Source organism: Ursus americanus, chromosome 2 (genome assembly GCF_024610735.1).
Source record: "Ursus americanus isolate L20-20 chromosome 2, mUrsAme1.1.p, whole genome shotgun sequence".
Classification (NCBI taxonomy): Eukaryota; Metazoa; Chordata; class Mammalia; order Carnivora; family Ursidae; genus Ursus; species Ursus americanus.
This window is the reverse complement of record NC_142128.1, coordinates 68,759,843-68,780,423: the sequence shown is the minus strand read 5'-3', so window position 1 is coordinate 68,780,423 and position 20,581 is coordinate 68,759,843. Positions and strand designations below refer to the sequence as shown.

At 49.3% G+C, this 20,581-nt stretch overlaps 1 protein-coding gene across 6 annotated transcripts in view; it reads left to right on the top strand.

Annotated features, from left to right (window-relative positions):
* The window catches only part of NAV1 (neuron navigator 1), a 242,771-nt gene that overhangs the window by 166,448 nt on the left and 55,742 nt on the right, over window positions 1–20,581 (top strand). The window contains exon 1 of one of the 6 annotated variants that reach the window (XM_087857259.1): window positions 3,462–4,152. The exons of the other annotated variants lie outside the window; for them this stretch is intronic. Within the exon in view, the coding sequence (XP_087713385.1) occupies window positions 4,100–4,152 (53 nt within the window). The 5' untranslated portion in view covers window positions 3,462–4,099. Of the gene's footprint in view, window positions 1–3,461; window positions 4,153–20,581 lie in introns of those variants that run through there. 6 annotated transcript variants of the gene reach the window in all.

Here is a 20,581-nt window from a genome sequence, read left to right as displayed (position 1 = left end):
ATGGTAAAGTCCTCTTTGTTCTCCCTCTGCCAAGATGCTGCCAGCCCAGCCTGGCCAGGACGTGGAGGGGTCTCAGGGCTCAGCTTGCCCCCATGGACCCCAGAGGAGCTTCTCTGACTGGCCCAGACTTGTGGAGGGGCAGGGCCTTTCCCAGCTAAGGAAGTAAATATCTTCATTGTTGATGGGAAATTGGGGAAATGAGGGTAGGTCAAGGGACAGAGTGGTGGATGCTTACCCTGGGACCCTAGTTTTCTCAAGGGTCTCATTTCTGGGGCTCACCAGGGAATCAGGTGTATAGTCAGGCCCAACAGAGGACACTGGAACTCGGACCACATGGACCTTCCTGGCAAGTCTTTCTCTTTTTTGTGCCTCACTCTCACCAACCCCATTAACCTTTGAGATTATGGTCAAGGACACAACCTTGTCCTTGAGCCTCCCACTATCTATCTCTGGATGTTCCTGTTGGAAATGGAACCTTGGTCTGGAGGACCTTGGGCCTGAATTAGGGTAACTCCAGAGATCCTTTGAGGTGTGTGTGGAGTGGGTGGAGGGGTTGTGGGGAGGGTATCACCCCTCACAGGAATCGGGCTGAAAGACGTCATGTGTATTAATCTGGGCTCTACCCTCTGCTTTAAACATTTCCTGGCCTTTCTGTGCCTCAGTTTCCCCCTTGTAAAGAGCCACTCTTACGGCGCTGGCACGGGAGACAAATGAGATCATGGCTCCCAAGGGTTCTTTGAAGAGAAGCTCCTCTTTGAGGAGCACAGGGGAGGCCTATTTAAGATAGATGGGCCTTTTTCCTCTCTCCTTCTTTGGCTGGGTTTTCTTTCTGGAAAAGTGCCTGACTCTCAGCTCCGTATCAGCAGGTGTCTTCCCCCTCCACCACATGCTTCAGCTGTCCCCCACTTCTTCTGCCCCAGGCTACAACTGTGCAGCCTAGGACCCAGAAAGAAGAGCTCAGAGTCACCCCCTGCATGCCCCCCCCCGCCCCCCATTGTAGTCAAGGCAGCAAGGCCACCACGCCCCCCAACTCTGCCCCACCCCCATGATGGGCAGGGTCAGGGCCTCTTCAAACGCATAGCGGAATCTGCAGACAGGGGAGGTTGTGTTTTACTGTCTTCACAGAAGCCCCCAGACAGCACTTCTCTTCAGTGATGCTGTCCAATTACCCAAAGTGCTTTGACCTGTTGGCTGAAAATAGCAGGTGCTAATTTGCATGCTATTTCTTTAAGTCTCTGGGTCCCTGCTGCTTCCCCTGTAAAACCCCCCTGGAACCTTCCCCAGGCAGAAAGGTAAGTAGAAGGTAGACACAGCCATGCAACCCACCTTCTGTGTCCACAAGGAAAGAGGAACATGTAGAGGGAAACCTCAGATTTACTGGGTTCTAGCAGTTCGGTTCTCAGACCCAAGGAGGAGGGGGTTTAGAGATCCTTTAGCCCCAGTCCCCTTGGGTGGGGGTGGGAGGACAAGGACAAAATTCAGGAGCTGAGAGCTCCTCCCCTGTGCCCAGCTGCTGGCTGAGAGTTGCTTTCTTTACTGCCTGCTCCCTGGTCCCTGCTGTGGGAAGGGTGGGGGTTGGGGGTGGAGGGGTGCAGCGCAGGCCGAGGGGGAGGGCCAAAAGGAGGATGGGCAGGCTGCCTTGTGTGAAGAAGAGGGATAGGGCCACTTGGGCTCTGCAGGGCTGTGAAGGAATGTTCTGGGACAGCTCAGTCCCTGCTTTCAAAGACGCCTGCCCCTCCAAGTAAAGCTGCCTGCCCCTCCTAAGTAAAGCTGCCTGCCCCTCCAAGTAAAGCTGCTGCCCCTCCAAGTAAAGCTGCCTGCCCCTCCAAGTAAAGCCGCTGTGCCTCACCTCCTTCAGTCTCCCCTCCCTCCAGGCTCTGCCCAGAAAGCCACAAAGGAGGAAACCTTATGGAAAATGCACAGCTAGATCTGGGGGAAAACATCCCCTGCTGGTGACATTCCTCTGGCTCAGACGAAGTCCTTTTACTCAGGATCCTGGCTGAGGCTAAAGAGAATCCCTTATGGTGCGTGTCACCATAAGCTGTTCCCCAGATGACCCAGGCCAGCCCCAACACAGCTGTGAAGGCAGATTCTCCCTAGAAAACTGATGAAGCTCACCCTCCAGTTGGGGTGGTGGTGAGGCTGGGCTGGCTGTGGACATGACCAGGACAGAAGAACTAAGATAGGGGTTTGGTCTAGGGCCTGAGATGGGTGAAAATGCTGGAGAAAACCACCTGCCTTGCTCCTGTTCCCCTCAAAGCTGGTCTGCGTAGGACCTGGTGCACCTTTCCTAAGTCCTACCATGCAAAACACTCAGCATAGAGTAAAGGGAATAAAAATCTACTTCCTGCACCCCCACTAGGGGGGAGCCGGAGGGACTGGTGGTAGGATCACTGCAGCTCTTTACTCCCCTTTGATCTCCAAGCATATATGGAAAACTTGACCACAGTATGCAATCTCAGAAACAGACCCCTCTCCAACTCAGACTGCTCAGGGATCCAGAGACAGAATTCCCTCTGTAAGGTGTCCCACCCTCTAAGAATGGTGGTTCCCCCCTCTAGAGGTGCAGCCCCAGGTCAGTGGCACTGGGCAATCAGAGGACCAGAGCCAGATGGGCTCATAGGGAGAAGGGCCATCCCTAGCACTCAAAGCACCATCCAGGCCTCCTTAAAGGCTGGGGAGCGGGGAGGAGCTCAGGAGTATGAATCTCTTCTGCCTTAACTTTTGTAAAAACCAGCCCAGAAAGCTCAAGGTGCCGAGGTGACAGCCTAGGAGGACATATAGGGTCTCTGTGTGCAGCCCGATCGCCCCCAAGCTGCCCAACACCAGAGACAGCAGCTGCTCAGTGGTGCACTGGTGCACTGGTCAGTACTGTGGGGGGCTTTTACAAAGATCACTGTGGTTGTTTTTGTTGCTTCAAGAAATTGCAGATACCATTGCCCCGTTTCTAAAACATGGTCTCCCAGTTTGGCCAGATCACATTGGGGTGGGTGCCCAACCTTGCACAGTCAGCCCCTTCCAGAAGCATGGAGAGCAGCCTGGGGGAAGCAGTGGTGAGGGCATCTGTGTAGCTCCCCGTCTTTGAACGGGAGAGTTCCGTGCTCAGGAAGACCCTGAGGGGAACTCAAGCCCTGCTACTGGATCCCACTTCTTTTTCTTCCTACTTTACAACTAAAATCCTCCCTCCTTGAGATCGTTTTTCTTCTTAGTCAGCTGAAAATGCCTCCTGGATGAAAGCACAGACCCTTACGTGGTGTGAACTGTTCTTTCTCTCTGGCAGTCTTCCCCCAACATGCACACCTTTCACCTAATCTATTTCCCTAAGCTGGAAAAAGCGTTAGCCCTCCCCCCGCCCCCACCCCCACCCCAGTTTGTCTGCACTCCTGGAGGGCACACCTTCCTAGTTTCCCCTCCCCACCCCAGGTCTCTGAGCCAGCCCCTGGTAATTTGTGCCGGTGGTCTGACCTTCATCCCCCACCAAGCTCCTTGTTTTAGGTGATGTACTGATCCCCTGCTCTTATTCGGACTAATTTTTAGAGCCTGGAAAGGGGCCAGGAGGAGACTGGGAAGAAGCCCTGACAGGGGAAGGTTCAGCCTAGGCTTCCCCGACCCGTGCCCACCGGTACACACCGGTTCGTTCCCTGGCTTGCTGCCCACACCCTCTTCTGCCTCCGTAGCGAGAGTAAGAGTGCCCAAGGGACCGCAGCTGGCAGCCTGGGGGTTAACTCCGGAGCAGCCCAGGTGGAGGTCGAGGCCCCCAGCCCACTCCTGCACCTCCCGGGCTTCCGAGGCCACCGGAAGGCTGCGGCTGCGGTGGCTCTTTGTCTACCTGCTCTGGGCGTTAAAGAGCCCGCTCGCAGCCTGCATCTCCGGGGCTTGGGACAGAAGTCAGCGGCGGCGAAATGGGGCTCTGTCGCTTTAAGTACAGCTGGAGCCTTAAGTGCGAGCCCGGGTGGTGGGGAGAAAAGGGAGCGGAGGGCCGGCGAGCACTCGGTGTCTGGCTCTCCGCGTGGCCCGGGCTCAGACCTCTTCGGGTGTCCGCGGTGCCGGGGAGGGCTCTGGGTGCCCACCCGGCGAATGGCCATCTGAGCCGGGGAAGATGCTTCATCTGCCCCTGCCCAGGTCGGGAAGGACGGTGAATTTCCCCCGCAGGTAAGCGCCCGGCCCCTGCCGCAGTGCTGGGGTCGGGTTGGGAGCCCCTCAACCCCAACCCCAGCCCCCGCCCCTGGCTACACTACCGCAGCAGTGGGTGTGGGGTCTGCAAGAAGGAGGGTCTTGGCCGCCCTGCTTCTCTGACAGGGGGAGGGAGGAGTGCCAGCGCCGCCAGAAGACTCTGGCTCCCGGCTCCGGGGAGCCCCGGGCTTTTTGGCTTTGGGAGTTGGAGGTGGGTGTGTGGAGGGGTCTGGGGAAGGGAGAAGGAAGGCAAGGCAAGGCGCTTGGACTCCCCAGAGACCTGGACAAAGCTGAGACAATGGCACAACTTGATTGAACTTGGATGGTTGCCACTGCAGTGTATTGGGAGAGGGGTCCCCATCCCCAGCTGTGGGGGGGGGGGGTGTCGGGGTTCTTAGGCACCTGGAGAGTGGAAGGGAAGGGGCCTTCTGGGGAGGGTCTCCCTGGCCCAGAAGCTCTGGGGTGTAAGGAGGTAGAGGGGTGAGACCTAAGGTGGGGAGGTGGGGGTGAATTTGTGACCCCACAGCTGGTTGGATTCCTCTGAGAAACCATGAAGCCTGGGACTCTACTCTGGGAAGGGATGAGCAGCAGTGGAATTTGGGAGATGCATGGTGGGGTTCCACAGACCACTCCTGTGGGGTGGTGAGGGGGGCCACGCATAGAGGCTCCCCACTAAGGGGAAGTGAGTGTGAGCACAGCCAGCCCAGGATCCTCAGAGCTGACTTGGAAATCGCACTTCCAAGAGAGGATTAGGAAATTCCAACAGCCAGAGAAAGAGAGCTGATGCTTTCTGGTTTTTCTGGGAGCTTCCCACCCCAATATACACACTCCCTCCCCTCAGCCCACTCTGACTTGCCTGGCTGAAGGAAGTTGGAGGTTAGGCCAGAGACCTGATGCTGAGACCACTCCCACCCCCAAACTTCCTCAGGGCTTTCAACCCCAAGAGCCCAGACTTGCACCCTGGAACATGCTCTGCTTCTCCATGGTTCCTTGGGGAGAGCCCCAGGAGCCTGCTAGGGACCCCACTGCAGCTCTGCACACACACGCCTAGGGTAAGATTAACTGAACCAGGCAAGGCCTGGCAAGGGCGAGGCGTCTGCAGCACTGGGTGCCCTTGGAGGCCAGAGTCCTGCTGGCCCCCAACTTCTTGTCCCCCACCACAGTGGGACAGACTGCAGCCCCTCTGGAATGGGACTTGGGACCCTTGGACTGACTTTGCTAAGATGACTGGTGGGATATATCTTTAAGAGGAACCAGTTTATGAACAAAGACTAGATCTGTGTAGGGACCTCTGGGGATCCTTACTTCTGGTGAGATCCTGCGGGTGAGTCCTGAGTCTCTGGGTCCTGGAGAAGGTAGAAGGAAGGGGCTCTTCCTGACCTTATTCCCAACTTCCATCACCGCACCCCAGTTCAGAACCTACTTGAGATCCACGCAGGGAGTGCCCAAGCAGGATTATAATTGTCACTGAACCCAGATTTGCACTGGTTTTACACTTCTGTTCTTTGCCTCCCTCACCACTGGAAGATGTGAAAATCCTTTAGTTGGCTCCCTTTCCCTGAGCCCATCACTCTTTTCCTACACACAGCCTTTTCTAGGTTACGCTGTCATTTCTTTTGAATGGCTGGTCTCCCTGCCCCCTTGCACTGCTCCACCCCTTCCCACCGCACCCTGGGAGACCTAGGCTTTGTACACCGTGAGTTAGTGCCTACCCTGGGGCTATAGTTGCCGAGTACTCACCTAGCTGCTTACCAGAAACAGACTTCTGTGCAGGTGTGCCAGGGCGGGGAGCTGTCTGCCACAGCCCACGGAGGGGAGCAGGTCACATTACATGCACTCAGCCGGCTGCCTGCTAGGGTAGGGCGAGGTTGGGCTACAGTTTCCTTTCCACCCAAGCCCAAGACTTTCAGGCCAATTGTGTCGTTGGTAGGCAAAGAGAGAGGGGATGTTATAAAGTGGAGGTCAGTCCTCAAATCAGCAGAGTTCAGATATAAAATGTAACTACCCTGGCTGCAATCCGCAGAGGGAGAGCTTAGCCCAAGCCTTTGCTCCAGAGACAGCTCGAAACCTTCCCCGTAAATGATGCTTGATTGGGGCCAACAGGGATCCAAGAGAGGCTTGCCCCTCAGGTGCAGATTCCCCTGAAGCTCCAAAGGAGGCAGCATGGAAAGGATGGGAGGTACCAAGGTGAATGGCTTAATTGGCCCCCAGTATCTCCATTCCCCAGCTTTTGATGAGTCGAGCTGTGATCAGCCATTGGCCCCTCCACTTGGCTCAGAGCAGATGTCTGGATTACACGTCTATCATGGCAGGCTGGCTCCGTAAGCACCGTTCTTGCACATCTCTCCTGGAGACCCCTCCCTCTCTCCTGCTCCAGAAATCACCATCCCTCGAATTTTTCTAAGCAGGAAACCCCGGGGTGCAGGCACCTATCCCATTCAGCATTCCTAGATTCTGTCCTAGAAGGGGCTTTTAGCCAGAGTCTGGGGACCAGTGGGAACATAGTCCCGCTCACAGCACTTGCCTCACTCAACCCACAGAGACCCCCCTGGGGCATAGGACTTCAGCTTGGCACAAACCCAGCCTCTGTGAGAGGACAAAATGCCTAGGGACAGCAGAGCCAACGAGCTGCTTCTTGTTAGCGGGTTTTATGGGGCTAGGCACGCACAACGCAGGCAACCACACTTGCCGGCTTAACCTCTTCCTGCAAAGCCCCTGCGCTCAGCTTGAGAAGCAGGGAGGAGAGAGGTGCCAAGCGGGAAGCGTTATAATAAGGAAGACTTAATGTGGCTGTGTCCGACATCTGAACCGATCCCTTTCACCCTATGACAGAGCACTCTAAAACACCGTCTATGCTAAGCGCTTTATAAACATTCACTTCTTTAAGCCCGACAACCATACGAGGTATATTTTATCATCATCCCATTTCACAAATGAAGAAACTGAGACACAGGGAGGTTAAGTAATCATATCTAAGACCACAGTGGTGGGATCTGTTCTCACACCTGGATCTGTCTGACTCTAAAGCCAACCCCTCAGCGCTACTGTTATAAGGAGATCATTCTCATTGACACTGATCTAGGCCCAGGGAATACCAAATGCTGAAGGTGCACAAGTTAAGAGTATTTGAGGCCCCTGCAAAGGTCTGCGGTCCGCCTGGAAGTCTAGTGGGAGCGAGGTGGGAAGAGCACTGGACTTGCAGAGTCTGCTGACCCGATTCGGGACCAGGGCTCCATTACACTCAGCCTTGAGACTTACAGAGGTTGCATAGCCTCCAGCCTCAGTTTCCTTCTCCATAAAACGGGCCTAACTCCTGACCAGTCTACCTCCCTGGGACGTAGTCATGACAGTAAGCTGATATGCAGAGCAAAGTGCTTTCAACCTGGGAGCTTTTACAAGTGATATTTACTAAGTTGACGTCCCTTACAGGCAGGACGAGTCCCTCCCGGATTCTTCAAGTTTGCTTTTTCCCTTCATTTTTTCTTTCCATTTTGCTAGAACCCTAATGAGGATGCCAATTGGAATAACAGACTGAATAACTTCCTGGCTTCGAAAATATTTTTGATTTTTTTCTCAAATTCTCAATTACTCATCTTCAGATTTCTATTCAGTCCAAATTCTATGCTAACTAGGATGCCATATTTATACATCCTGTTTTAATGGCAATTTGCATACAGATCGGCCACTTTAAAAAACGTAATCATTTAAAAAACCACCTTACTTCTTCAGCCTCTACTATGTGATACCTTTGCGCCAGCTGTTATGCTGGGTGCTCGAGCTGACCCTTACGAGCTAGCCTTTATTCGTTCACTTATTCAGCAAACTAGCGAGCACCTCGCAAATGCCAAGCCCAGTGCTGGGAACCGGGAGTACAGTAGTGATCCTCTGCCCTCAGGGAGCTTATATCTTTCAGGGAAAACAGATAAATAAAAGTCAGTGAGCGCATACATGCATTATTGGAGGGGGAATAATGCAGGAGGATGCGGCCTGGCTGAGGGAACAGCATGCAAATCACTGTGACACCAGATGGAATGTGCAGGAAGCAGAAGCAAGCAGGGAGGGACCATAGCCTGAGTGGTCAGGGAGGACTTCACGGGAAGATGGCGTTTCCATTGGGCCTGAGAGCAAAAGTAAGCATTTTCCAGAGGAACCAGAGCTCGTTTGAGGAGAGAGGGAGGAGTTTTCCTCAGTTGAGACGCTGTGTTGTCATCCCCCAGTTTCTCTGCCCAGACCTACCATCACTGTGGTTTCGGTGATCACAGACACTCCTTGTCTAAGACAGAACCCTGACACGGAGAGCTGGACCCAAGTGTCACTGCTCAGCACCACCGGGAACCTTTCTGGAAGCCTTTGATAACACAGCTGGCTTCTTCCCTCCAGAGCCTGGTCCCGGTTTCATCTCAGGCGAGGTTCATGGCCAGAATGATGGGCTGCCCTTCCTTTACCACGAAAGCAGAGTCTGGTGATGCTACCCGTGGGCAGGGTGTGTCGGATATGAGGTTTCATCCTCACCCTCACTTTCTTGGGATGCTTCAGGAAGTTCCTAGGAACACTGAATTCTTGGACATTATTGGACATTGAAATCTTAGGAAGCCTCTCTCCTGTGAAGACCCTGACATGTCACTGGGGGAGAGAAGAACACCAAAGCCCCTGCCCGTGTGCGTGCATACACATGCACGATACCCTGGCCGCTGTCCTCTACAGTCAAGAAATGCTGGACTTACAGAGGGTATGGCAAATACGAGTTTCCCTCATAAATTGGTTTTCCTAGGTGCCATTGGGGTAGTAGGTGGCTTATTCAAAAGAGGAGCACAGAGGGAAGTTGGGTATCTACCTTCTTGCTGGGAACTGAGCTGGGTGCTTTATTTTTTCCCTTGTTTATCCCAGCACCCGGGAAGAGCTGATGGTGACATGGCCATTTCTTGATGTGGGCATGCATTCGGGGAGGGAACATGCCTGTCCCAAAGTCACAGCCAGTACATGGTGGAGCAGAAATGCAAACACACGGCTCTGGCTCCACAGCCCATTCCACCGTAGACTGAACGTGAGTCTAAGGAGCTCAGCACTTTCTGCAAGCTTGAGAATGCCTACACTCCCTTCTGGGATGGTCATTTTTTTATAAAGGAAAACTGTTAACGAGGTTCTTCAACCTCCAGGGAAGCAGCTTTTCTGCTTATTTTTTTCCCCCATATTCATTTGTTATATGGTGGTATTTTTGTCTAATCATAAGTTCCTAGGGGCCAGGGACTCTTACTCAAGTGGTGTCTATGTGGAATTTAATGACAACACATAGCTCACAGGATTCCATCATAAGAGCTTAATATAACAGTGCAGATTTATATACACCACCGTTAGCCTGTGCCACATCCCACTTAGAGCTCTTTAGATTGGGTCCAATCCTATCTCCTGAAATAGAACAGCTGCATAAAATAGAAGCCGATCAGCCATCCACCAGTGAGGATTTATTAATCGCCTACCGTGTGCCAAGCATTGTGCCAATCACTACAAAGAAAACCAAAGACAACTTATTTCCGTCGCCATGATGGTATGATTAACCCATATACAGAGTTGGATGTTGATTTCTGACACTAGGAATAGCAGTAGCTGGAAATAGGGAGCAAGCAGGTGGAACACATGGACTTATAGCCAGGTCAGGGAGCACTGCATTAAGAGGTCATGAAAAGGCCAAGTGTAGACTGCAAGGACATCTGGAGAGTGTATTCAGGAAGGAGGAAGGTGTTCAGGTATAAAAGAAGAGGGAGAGGGGCGCCTGGGTGGCACAGCGGTTAAGCGCCTGCCTTTGGCTCAGGGCGTGATCCCAGCGTTCTGGGATCGAGCCCCACATCAGGCTCCTCTGCTGGGAGCTGCTTCTTCCTCTCCCACTCCCCCTGCTTGTGTTCCCTCTCTCGCTGGCTGTCTCTCTCTGTCAAATAAATAAATAAAATCTTAAAAAAAAAAAACAAAGAAGAGGGAGAGAGGGCCCTGGGCCCAAGATGAATTCTCTTGAAGAGAGAATGTATGAGGCCGTGGGATCAATGGGTAAGACGTCGGAAAACTGGAACAGAAGGCACATCCCGCTCCGTCATCTTGGATGTCCTGCTAGCCCCTCATTCTCCTGGCAGTTGTCCGGTGCGTGCACACATGCTCCTGAGAGAGAGAGAGTGTGTGTGTGAGTGTGTGTGTGTGTGTGTGTGTGTGTGTGTGTATGCACACACATGCATGAAAGTGTTGGTGCTCCAGCTTGGAACATTTTCCCATGGATTCTTTTCAATTCTTCTCTAAGACTGTCGTAGACTACCAGGTTTTGATCCTGATAATCTGCCAATTGTGTGATTTTAAAAATAGGCTTTTAACAGCTCTAAACAGCAGTAGTATTTCTGCCAGTGAGTGGAATTATGGCTCCAAGGCCCTCAGGGAAAATAAATACTTGGGAATTATTCTTGGGTGTCAGGGTTTCTGGAATTTGACCCCCTAGACACCATGGCTGAGATAACAGCAGTGTTCTGTGGCACAAATCCGAGACCTTGTTCCTTCATTTCTCTCTTATATGCAGTTGGAAAGCAGCACTTCTTTGGTTAATCAGATCCCTGGAAATGGATGCCTCTTGTCCGGAAAGAGCTCCCTAGTGAAATCCTTGTTTACGTTGTGGTGGATTTTCGTGTTCTAGAAATGTGTGCCATTTCTTCCTATTTTGTCCTGTTACGTATGTATTCAGTTCCCATAATTTATACTGTCTCTCCCCGTTTAGCTCTCATAAATTCCTGGTGAACATCCTTGTATTTTCCAGGCCCTGGATTTGCAACCCAGATTTCCATACCTGTTGCTACTAAGTGCTTATTCTTGGAGCATTCTTCCAGGACTCGGAGCTCCCCACAGCAGTTTCACAGGAGTGGGTCCTTTAATATATGGGATTCATGTTTAACAACTTTGCAGATGCCTTTGAGGCTAGCATTGAGCTAATCTTGGGGAGGACTTACAAATCACCTTTTCCTGACAAGGTGGCTCTCTGAATGAGGAAAATCCATAGAGACCACTCTTCTCCATGCTTCTAATGCATTTTAGAATTATCTTCGAAATCTAATGAGCAGTATGTTTATTAATTGTCCTCTCTTGTCCTTGTTCAATTAACAGGGTCCTCCCTCCCCCCGACTCTTATAAATTAAATGTGAAGGGGGAGGTATATGGAATAACCCTGGTATTCTCCTGTGGCTTATAGAAATTGCTTTCATCTCCTGGAAGTGAACCTCATATTTGCTGTTACCAGTTAAGTGTTTGCTTTTCTTCTGGCGTCCCCGTTTGGAAACCCCTGGTGAAGCTGGGGGCCCAGAAGATCGGCATGTATGGTGTGTTTAGGAAGGGAGGTGGATCAAAACTGCTCCCCTTCAGTTCCCTCAGCAGGGAACTTCACCAATCTCCACCCTGGCCTCCAAACCCTAGGGGGTAAAAGGCCAGTCCCGGTCCCAGGTCCGAGAAGCTAACCATACCTCCTGCAGGAGGGAGGAAGTCATGGCTTACTCCTGGATAGCCTGGCTTGGGAGCTTTGCTGCTATCTGAGAAACGAATTCTGGAAATTTGCACAGAGCTGTTCATTGTGAAAGGAGCTTGGATCCCCGGCAAGTCCAAGGCCCTTGGAAAAAATCTCGCTGCGCCAGGGAGGCACTGCCACCTGTAGGAGACCCCCCAAGAAGTCAGGACTCCTGGGTTTCGTTCTGGGTTTCACATAACCGTCTGCTCTGGCAAGCCTCTTGGCCACTCCTTGTCTCTCTTGTAAAGTTGAACTGAGACGCTCTCTAACCCAGAATGATTCTACCAGTAAAATAAGGCCATCCAAGTACAATAATGCCGGTCGTGTGAGTTGAGCCCAAGGACTCAAAAATAACCTGAATTTTTATTTCTGTCCGCTTCGCTTCCTTATCCCCATCTCCCGTCTTTACCTTTAACAAAGTAATCCAGAGGTGAAGCGAGGAGGGATATATTGAGAAGCAGGAAGGTCAGAAGCCAAGGTGTGGTCATGTCTTCAGCCTTGCGAATTTCACCCTTGTCTTCCTGCAGCGCTTCTGGCATCCCATAGAGCACAGCCCTTTCCCCGGACTTGCTCTCCGTGCCCTCCGCACACCCAGCACTCCTGCTCTTGGCTGTGCCTGCACCCTTCTGCTCCCACCAGTCGAGCCGAATGCTTACCAAGAGTTGTTCCCAAACCTGTTGACGCCAGTTGACATTATTCCACTCGATCCTTACATAAGCTGATGAAATAGGAGTGTAAAAAGAAAAACTCGTTTCTATAAAAACTACATTATTGGAGACTTGGGGGAGCTTGAAAAGGCAAGTTGTCAGTAAAACTGTTGTTGAGATAAGTGTAGGACTTAAAAGGTCCTAGGGGGAGATTATAAAACTCTAGAAGGATTTTGCTCTCAGATCACTCCACGTCATGAAAATCTTAAACTGATGCTGGATATAGTAAGGCATTGTGGATGTGGGGGCGCAGAGAGGGGGTGGAAAAGCAGAAGTGTGTCAGGGAAAACCCTGCTGGTTCTAGGACTTTGAACCGCATAGGTTGACTGGCGCCTGTCTGTAATTCTCTGTAACAAGGACTTGACATGTAATGAGTGCCCTAAGGAAGGTTTGGAAGGGCCTTCGGGGAAAGCCTTTCAATGTAGAAAAACCACCGTCTGCCCAGATGACTTGTATGTACATGGTAATGGGGGAGGAAGAGGCTGGGATGAAACCGCTCAGAGTGGACCTGAGTGGGGCAGGGCAAGTGGACCCATCTGCCTCCCTTTCAACCAGAGCAGCTCTGTGTTTACCTATTTTTTACACCGGGGACTTTGGGTAAACCGGGGACTTTGGGTAAAAATGTTATAGAGAGCTTTCCTCTTCTTCAAAAGGGGCTTGCAAACTATTCGAGTAGGTCATTGTTATGTCTCTCTTTCTCCAAATCTATGTGAGACTGAACTGCCCTCTCCCCAGTGGAGACTAGAGGACAGAGTTGGTTTCTTTGTTTTTTTTTTTTTTTTTTAAGATTGTATTTCTTTAGGGCACCTGGGTAGCGCAGGCGTTGGGCGTCTGCTTTCGGCTCAGGGCGTGATCCCGGCGTTCCGGGATCGAGTCCCACATCGGGCTCCTCCGCTGGGAGCCTGCTTCTTCCTCTCCCACTCCCCTGCTGTGTTTCCTCTCTCGCTGGCTGTCTCTCTGTCACATAAAGAAATAAAATCTAAAAAAAAAGATTTTATTTCTTTATGTGACAGAGAGCTAGCGAGCACAAACAGGGGAAGTGGTAGGCAGAGGGAGAGGGAGAAGCAGGCTCTCCACTGAGCAGGGAGCGCGATGCGGGCCTCAATCTCAGGACCCTGAGATCATGACCTGAGCCGAAGGCAGCCGCCTCACCGGCTGAGCCACCCAGGCGCCCTAGAAGACAGAGTTTTAGTGCCCAAGTCCTATCTTACGTTCATTCACTGCCGACTACTTTGGAGCGATAATTGATGAATTCTGTATTTACTCACACCTAACACTTGGTTGATGCCCAGGTGGCTGGCACCTGTGAGGGGTGCCCCACTAGGGCTTCATTCTTCCAAATGGAAGAAAGGCTGGAGGGTGAGATGGAAAGGCGGGGACCCCTTTTCTGAGCTGAGAAGCAGCTCTGGGATCCATGCTGCCTCAGAACAAAATGGAAGAAAGAACAGGATGTTTTCGTTCCGGTCTGTTGCCTGAAGGCACCTTTCCCAGAAACAAAACCCGTTTGATTTTGATTAACTTTCTCTTCTTTTAATTTCAATCTTCCTTCTTCTGACTTCTTTAAGGATTATACGCCAAAGCCCCAGACCGATCATGAAGGCTCAGAGCAGAGATTTCAACTCAGTTGCCCAAGAAAAGCATGTGAATACCAAAAGCAGTTTCCTAGCCGGTCATTTCCTGTGTTCCCCAAATTGTTATTTTTTCCTACAATACGTATCTTTAGATAACAAAAACTCTTCTCCCTGTCGATCTGGGGAGGTGATGTGGCAGGAGGCATTCTGAGGAAAGCGTAAGTAAAGGACGTGTCAGCCAGGCTGGGGGGGGGTCACATGCTACAGCCCGCGCTGGAGTCCCTTGCTGATGCCGCAGTAAAGAGGTGAAGCACCCAGAAATCTCAGGACTGACTTTGACACTGACTTGTTCCACAGCCCAGGGGCAACATTTCCAGCCTCAGTTTCCCCTTCTTGAAAGGAGAACGGAGGGCCCCAGCCGTTGAGAAGCACACAGTGAGCGCGAGCTGGTTTGGAGGGGATGGAATGTCGATTTGCTGCGGGAATGCGGCAATCCGGTCTCGCGGGGTGTTGAAAGCAATCACCAGCTACAGAAAACGGCCAGGTATTTCTGTGTCTGAAGCACTCCAGATACTTCAATACCCGATGCTATAAAAACTGGGTAGGACGTCTGATCTGCCTTACAGAAATGTTTGGTATATCTGGCATGTGCAGGGGAGGGTTTGAGACGTTGAAATCTTTTCAGTTCCCTGTTAGTTTTTTTCCTCCATTTATCCTTCATCCTTCAGTGGGCAGAATGTCATGCCTTGGGCGTAGAACGAGTGGCTTTTTACCTTGCCTGAACACCTGCGTATAGTTTTGTTTCTCTGGAATAAGATCTTGACTCCATCCACTTACTGGTTAAGAATTAAGATTCCTTTTTCTTTTCATTCTTTTTGTTCAAGGCTTTATGCTAGGTGAGAGATGTGCTTAGTTTCACACGCATGGAAGACTGCCTTCCATGCCGGCAAAAATGAAGGTCTTTCACAGCGCATTAGCTGGGTTTTCTCTGTGATGCTGACCTTTGACCCCCACGCACAATGTGGTATTCAGCTGTCCTGTTCTCTGAAGTGAAAAACCTTCAGAGCTCTCAACAAAGATATTTCACCAAGAGTAAGCAGGCCGTGAACCCAATGACTTAAGATAAGAAGGCGGGTTAATTTTGAGATAAAGATGAAGGCAAGAGAGTTGTAAAAATGACAGTGCCCACTAAGGGCAGATCAGTGGTCCCCCCCCCGTGGTGGGGGTGACAACTCAGCCTTTCTTAAGACCTAGATTAAAGCAACAAGTAAACTTTCCATTCAATGGGACTTTTATAATGCTAGGATTTCTTGGGACAAACCTGCCCAGTGTTCCTTGGTAGAATTCATCAAAGAAGAATGAAGCATCTTAGTGGCTATTCAGAAGGCACAGATCTAGGGGGCCTCTTGGGAGCACTGCTTTTGGAATCCTTAACAAGTACTCTCATTCTAAGGGCCTCAAGGCTATAAGCATTTATGGGCTAGTTGGCAGGAAAGAAAAGTTCACAAATAACATGGGGGCCCAGTCATTACCTTTAGACGAAGTGCTGAGAAGGTAACAGATTACAGCATTGCCCCCAGCCACCACCCCCCTTACTGCTCTCTAGAAACGTAAGGAAAGACTGAGACTCAGGAGCAAGCCTTGGGTGTTTAATTGTAAGGTTGGTCGAGGAGCGGGAGACAGAGAGGCGAGGTAGGGAAAAGTCATGGTGTGGTTTACACAAAAAAAAAATCGCTTCCAAGCACTGTGCTCGGAATACTTGTCTGCCAGTTGAGCGAGGACCTCCAGATGTCCGTGGTGTAAGGAAACTGTTCTTTCCCTGCGTCTACCTCACCGTGGTAACTTGCAGATTTTTCCCCCATGAAGCTTTATTTTTGGAGACCACTGTAATTTACATGTTGGGACCTATTATTAACAGCTAGTTTTGTGCTGTTGTTGGAAATCTTTACATTAGGAAAGAATGTATGGGTTGTTTTTTGGGGGAAAATGCTCGGATTAAAGGTTACCTTGTATAATATCTCATATCTGCCGGGGGTCTGAGAATGGATTGGGAACCCACATCCCGCCCAAGCAAAGAAAGTTCTCTTGGTCGCCTGTAACTGTCTTCCCAAGTGACGAGCATTCACTTATCGAAGAACTGGCTATTTGGAGGGGTGGGGGAGGGGACAGATAATGTAAACACTTTTTTTTTTTTTTAATGTAAATACTTTTTAAGTTGTCTGTTCGGCCACCACTGTGGTGTAAGGACTGCAGTCCATCCTAGAAGACAGAATCGATGAGCCCCTGTAGGAGCTAGATAGCATAGTTCATAAATGGGAAAAGCAGAAGCAGTTGTGCTATATTTAAATTTCAGCCCATAATTGGGTAATTGGAGAAAACCTCTATTTTATTAAATTCTACCATCCAGTGTTTGACCGGAAACCTTGGTGACCTCATGTTCGAGGACTGTCTGGGATTGGAGAGTGGTTGAAGTTGGTGTAAGAATGGATCTTTCAAATGTCTTTATTAAAGAAATTGGGGTAATGTTCTAGTGCTTCTCCAGCGATTCCTTCAAAACAACAGTGCTCAACTCAGATGCTGTGCATTTTGCATTGGCCAGGATAGGGTAAGTGTTTTCCACAGAAGCGACAAGGCTTTGGGTTCTCAAGGAGCTCTCTTTATGAGAGGTCAAACAGTTTTACGCATAAACAGCTTCACAGCGAGTCTTGGATTTTTAAGCCGTTCTGGGCAAACTCTGCATAGGAGGGTTTTCTGGAAATAGATTGGGGGCCACATGAAGTGTTGGCCTCTGGTGGGTAATTGTGCCGGATGATGGTTGTTAACCTAATGACGGAGCAAATAAGGTCCTGGTGTAACCTTCCCAACCACAGGAACCCAGTCCGAAGCTGTTACCCTCTTTGCCAAAAGTAGGTACATTGCCAGTTTGATGGCGATGAAAGTCCAAGGAAGGGGAGAGCAAAGGAAAGCTAGAACCTGGGAATTCCCAAAAGAATAAAATTGCTTTGAAGAAAACATTTAGTAATAGTTGTTTTTCCATATGGCCTTCTTTCCTACCACAGACACTGGCAGGATTCTCCACCATAGCCATAAAAACATTTTAATATGACCCCTTGATTTGTTCCTTCAACACGGTTTTTATTGCAATCTATTCTGTGCCAGACCCCGCCATTCAACCCCTCTCACCCTATAGAGGAAGATGCTTTGCTGTCATATATGCCAGGGACTAAACTCCCAGGAAAATGGGTAGAAGGGAACACCAGTCAGTCAAGGGCCACATACAATGAAAGACCAACATTTAAGGGGTTGGCAGAGGAAGAGAGAGTCTGGATAAGGGGGTTCAAGAAGAGAGTGCTGTTGTTGAGGCAGAGAAAGGGAAGAATTTCAAGGAGTGACTAAAACTGATAAATACCACTGAGAGGCAGGAAAAATCAGACTCAAAAGTCCTAACTGGATTTAGCAATGTACATCCCTGACGGGAGAGATCTTAGTGAAGCAGCGGACGTGTAGTCCAGGTTCCAGTAGACGGAGGAGTAAACCCCAGGTCAGGTGGGGATGGTGAGTGGAGGTGGTCTAAAGGACAATGCTGGCCTGCAAATGCAGGTTCTCCCCACGTGGCTCATGAGTCAGGAGGCACCAGGATTAAACCAGAGATAACCCTCTCCTGCTGGATTTGCTTTTACCTTTTCAGTCCTATTGTCTATGCTAGAATTTTTTTTTAAAGGTTTTATTTATTTATTTGACAGAGAGACAGCCGGCGAGAGAGAGAACACAAGCAGGGGGAGTGGGAGAGGAAGAAGCAGGCTCCCAGAGGAGCAGGGAGCCGGATGCGGGGCTCGATCCCACAACCCTGGGAACACACCCTGAGCTGAAGGCAGACGCTTAATGACTGAGCCACCCAGACACCCCTATGCTAGAATTTTTGTGTTACTTGTACTGCAGGATACAATTTTATTTTGTCCTGTTCCATCCTCCTCCAATGCTGATGCTGATTCTCCGCCACCAGCTGGGCACCCTGTGGTTCATCTGGGTACTGACACGATCTACCTGGAGAGAGCGTCAGATCCCACAGGTTAAGGGCTCAGTTCTGCATGACTACCCCCCACTCACTTCACATGCCAGGTGCAAGTCTAGGTGGCCACCGCCTGGCTATAAACTGGAGGGTCCCACATCCCCTCCTTGGCTTGGATCATTGTGTTCAAGTAGGTCACAGAATTCAGAAAAACATTTACTTACTGGAGTACCACTTTATCGTGAAAGGATACAACTCAGGAACAGCCAGATGAAAGAGACACAGAGGACAAGGTACGTGGGAAGGAGTGTGGAGCTTCTCTGTTCGATGAGTGGGCTGCCCCCACATCTCCCTTTGTTCATCAACCCCGGACGCTCTCTAAACACTGTCCTCTTGGCTTTTTATGGAGTCTTCATCATGCAGGCATGATTGATTAAATCATCGACCTTTGCCAATTGATTCAGCCTACAGGGAATGAAAGTTCCAACCCTCTAATCATGTGGTTGGTTCCCCTGCCTGGGGTCCAAAGGTCATCACATTGACGTAATAAGTAAAGACGCCTGTATCACTTTCATCACCTAGGAAATTCCTAGGATTTTAGGAGCTCTGTGCCAGAAACAGGACAAAAACCAAATACATATATTTACTATACATTACAACATCCGAACTTGACCAGTGTTTTAAATGGGGAAATAATTCATTTTATTCAACATGTATAATTGGCTCTCAAAATAACATTAGCAATACAACCAATATGGAATAATATTTTGTACAGTGTCATTTTACCAAAAGGTTAAAGAAAATATAGTTTCAAGTATAATGTAAACAAAATGCAATCAGGGACAGAAGAAAAAACATTAGGTACTTTAAGATGAAACTTTAGTGAAGCTAGTGCCTTTAGACATCAGTAATAAGACTTCAAAGTAAAGACAACTGTAACTTAGTACTTGCCTACATATTGCCTAGTTGACTTTTTTTTTTTTTTTTAAATAGGCTCCGTTCCTAGCGTGGAGCCCAGTGCAGGGCTTGAACTCACAACCCTGAGATCAAGACCTGAGCTGAGATCAAGATCAAGAGTTGGTGGCTTAACCCTACCCGGTTGACATTTTGGACATAACATACTTCAGTTGTTTTCAGCAATACTAGAAAGAATTTACACACACACACACACACACCCTCTTACCCTAGTAAAATAAAAATTAAATCTTTTGCATAAAAACATTAAAAACAAACTTAAGAGGGAGGAAGGATATACTTACTTTTAGCTTAACTTAGTTTTCGTCATTATTTTTTAAGAGGCAGTCATGATTGGCTGTCGGTTGTGGTACAGAGTTGAAACTACTCTGGTTTCTATGGTCAAGTGCAGGCTCAGCAATTATTTGAATTCTTAGTATGGTTTTCTTTAGAGGCTATAACACAAGAATCGTGGTGGTGTGCGTGGTCAGATTTGGCAACTGGTGTACTAGAGCCATGAGTTCTTCTGTGCGGGGAAAGTACCTGGAAGGTGAAGTCATTAAAGGGAACTCACTCCTGATGCCTGCAATGGGGAAGACTCTCCTACAAGGAAAGTTTTGGGGGGTTTTATTTGGTTTTTTAATTGTAGAGGGTGGGCAGCATAGGTCCACCATGAAAAAGTAGCCTCGGAAGAGCTAAAAGTTGCCTGTAAGTGTTAAGACGTTCCAAGGAACAGACTGAAAATGAAGGGGGAAATGCACAGATAGGGGGATACTGCAGAGTCTGCATAAAAGTATTTAGATCTTCAGTTTTCATGTGTTTTTATAGAGTTTATCTAAATTAAAGTACTATAATCATATTTTCAGGCGTTTAAAAAGCCTAGTTCTCCAAACACTTCATACTTCCTTGTTTATTCTGAAACAAAACCATTTTATCAGCTCTTCATATTATTTCAATCTCTCTTCAAGATGTCCACACAGGGCCCAAGAAGTATCTCAATGGCCTCCACATTTGATGACAACATTTGACCTCTCTGGTTGATGATGTCCTGAGTGGGTGCCGAACAGGGCAGGCTCTCCAAAACATTCTGATTCATAATGCCTCAGAATCCCCACTTCCTGTGGCTTCGTTTTTCAATCAGTAGTTTGCATTCATCTGACTAAATATGTAGAAATTCTCTGCATTTTCATCCTGAAGAAAAAATCTTTCTTCAGACTAATAGGTTTCTCTTCCAACACATCCGATTTTTTTTTTTTTTTGGATTAGGTTTGTCTTCCAACACATCTGATTTTTTTTTTTTTTGATACTTAATCTTCTCCAGGAAGTTGAAAAAGGGCATGCAACTAATGAAAAATTCTTTCCTTTTTTTCTTTTCTACTCTGGCTGTCTTTGTGATTGATCAGTAAATGATTCTTACTTGACCCCTAAAGGTTTCCTTCTGTAGTTACGATAGTAGTCGTAGGTGTGGCATAAGAGGACGTCACAGTGAGCTCTGCGTAAAAGCACCACTGTTACACTGACCAGTGCAGCATTACTAGTTCCTAAGCCCCAGACGTCATCGGCAAAAAAGCAACTCCCATGATCTCCCTGTTCAGCAACCTGCCCTTCAGGCTTGACTCTCATGTCATACAGTCCATTGAAT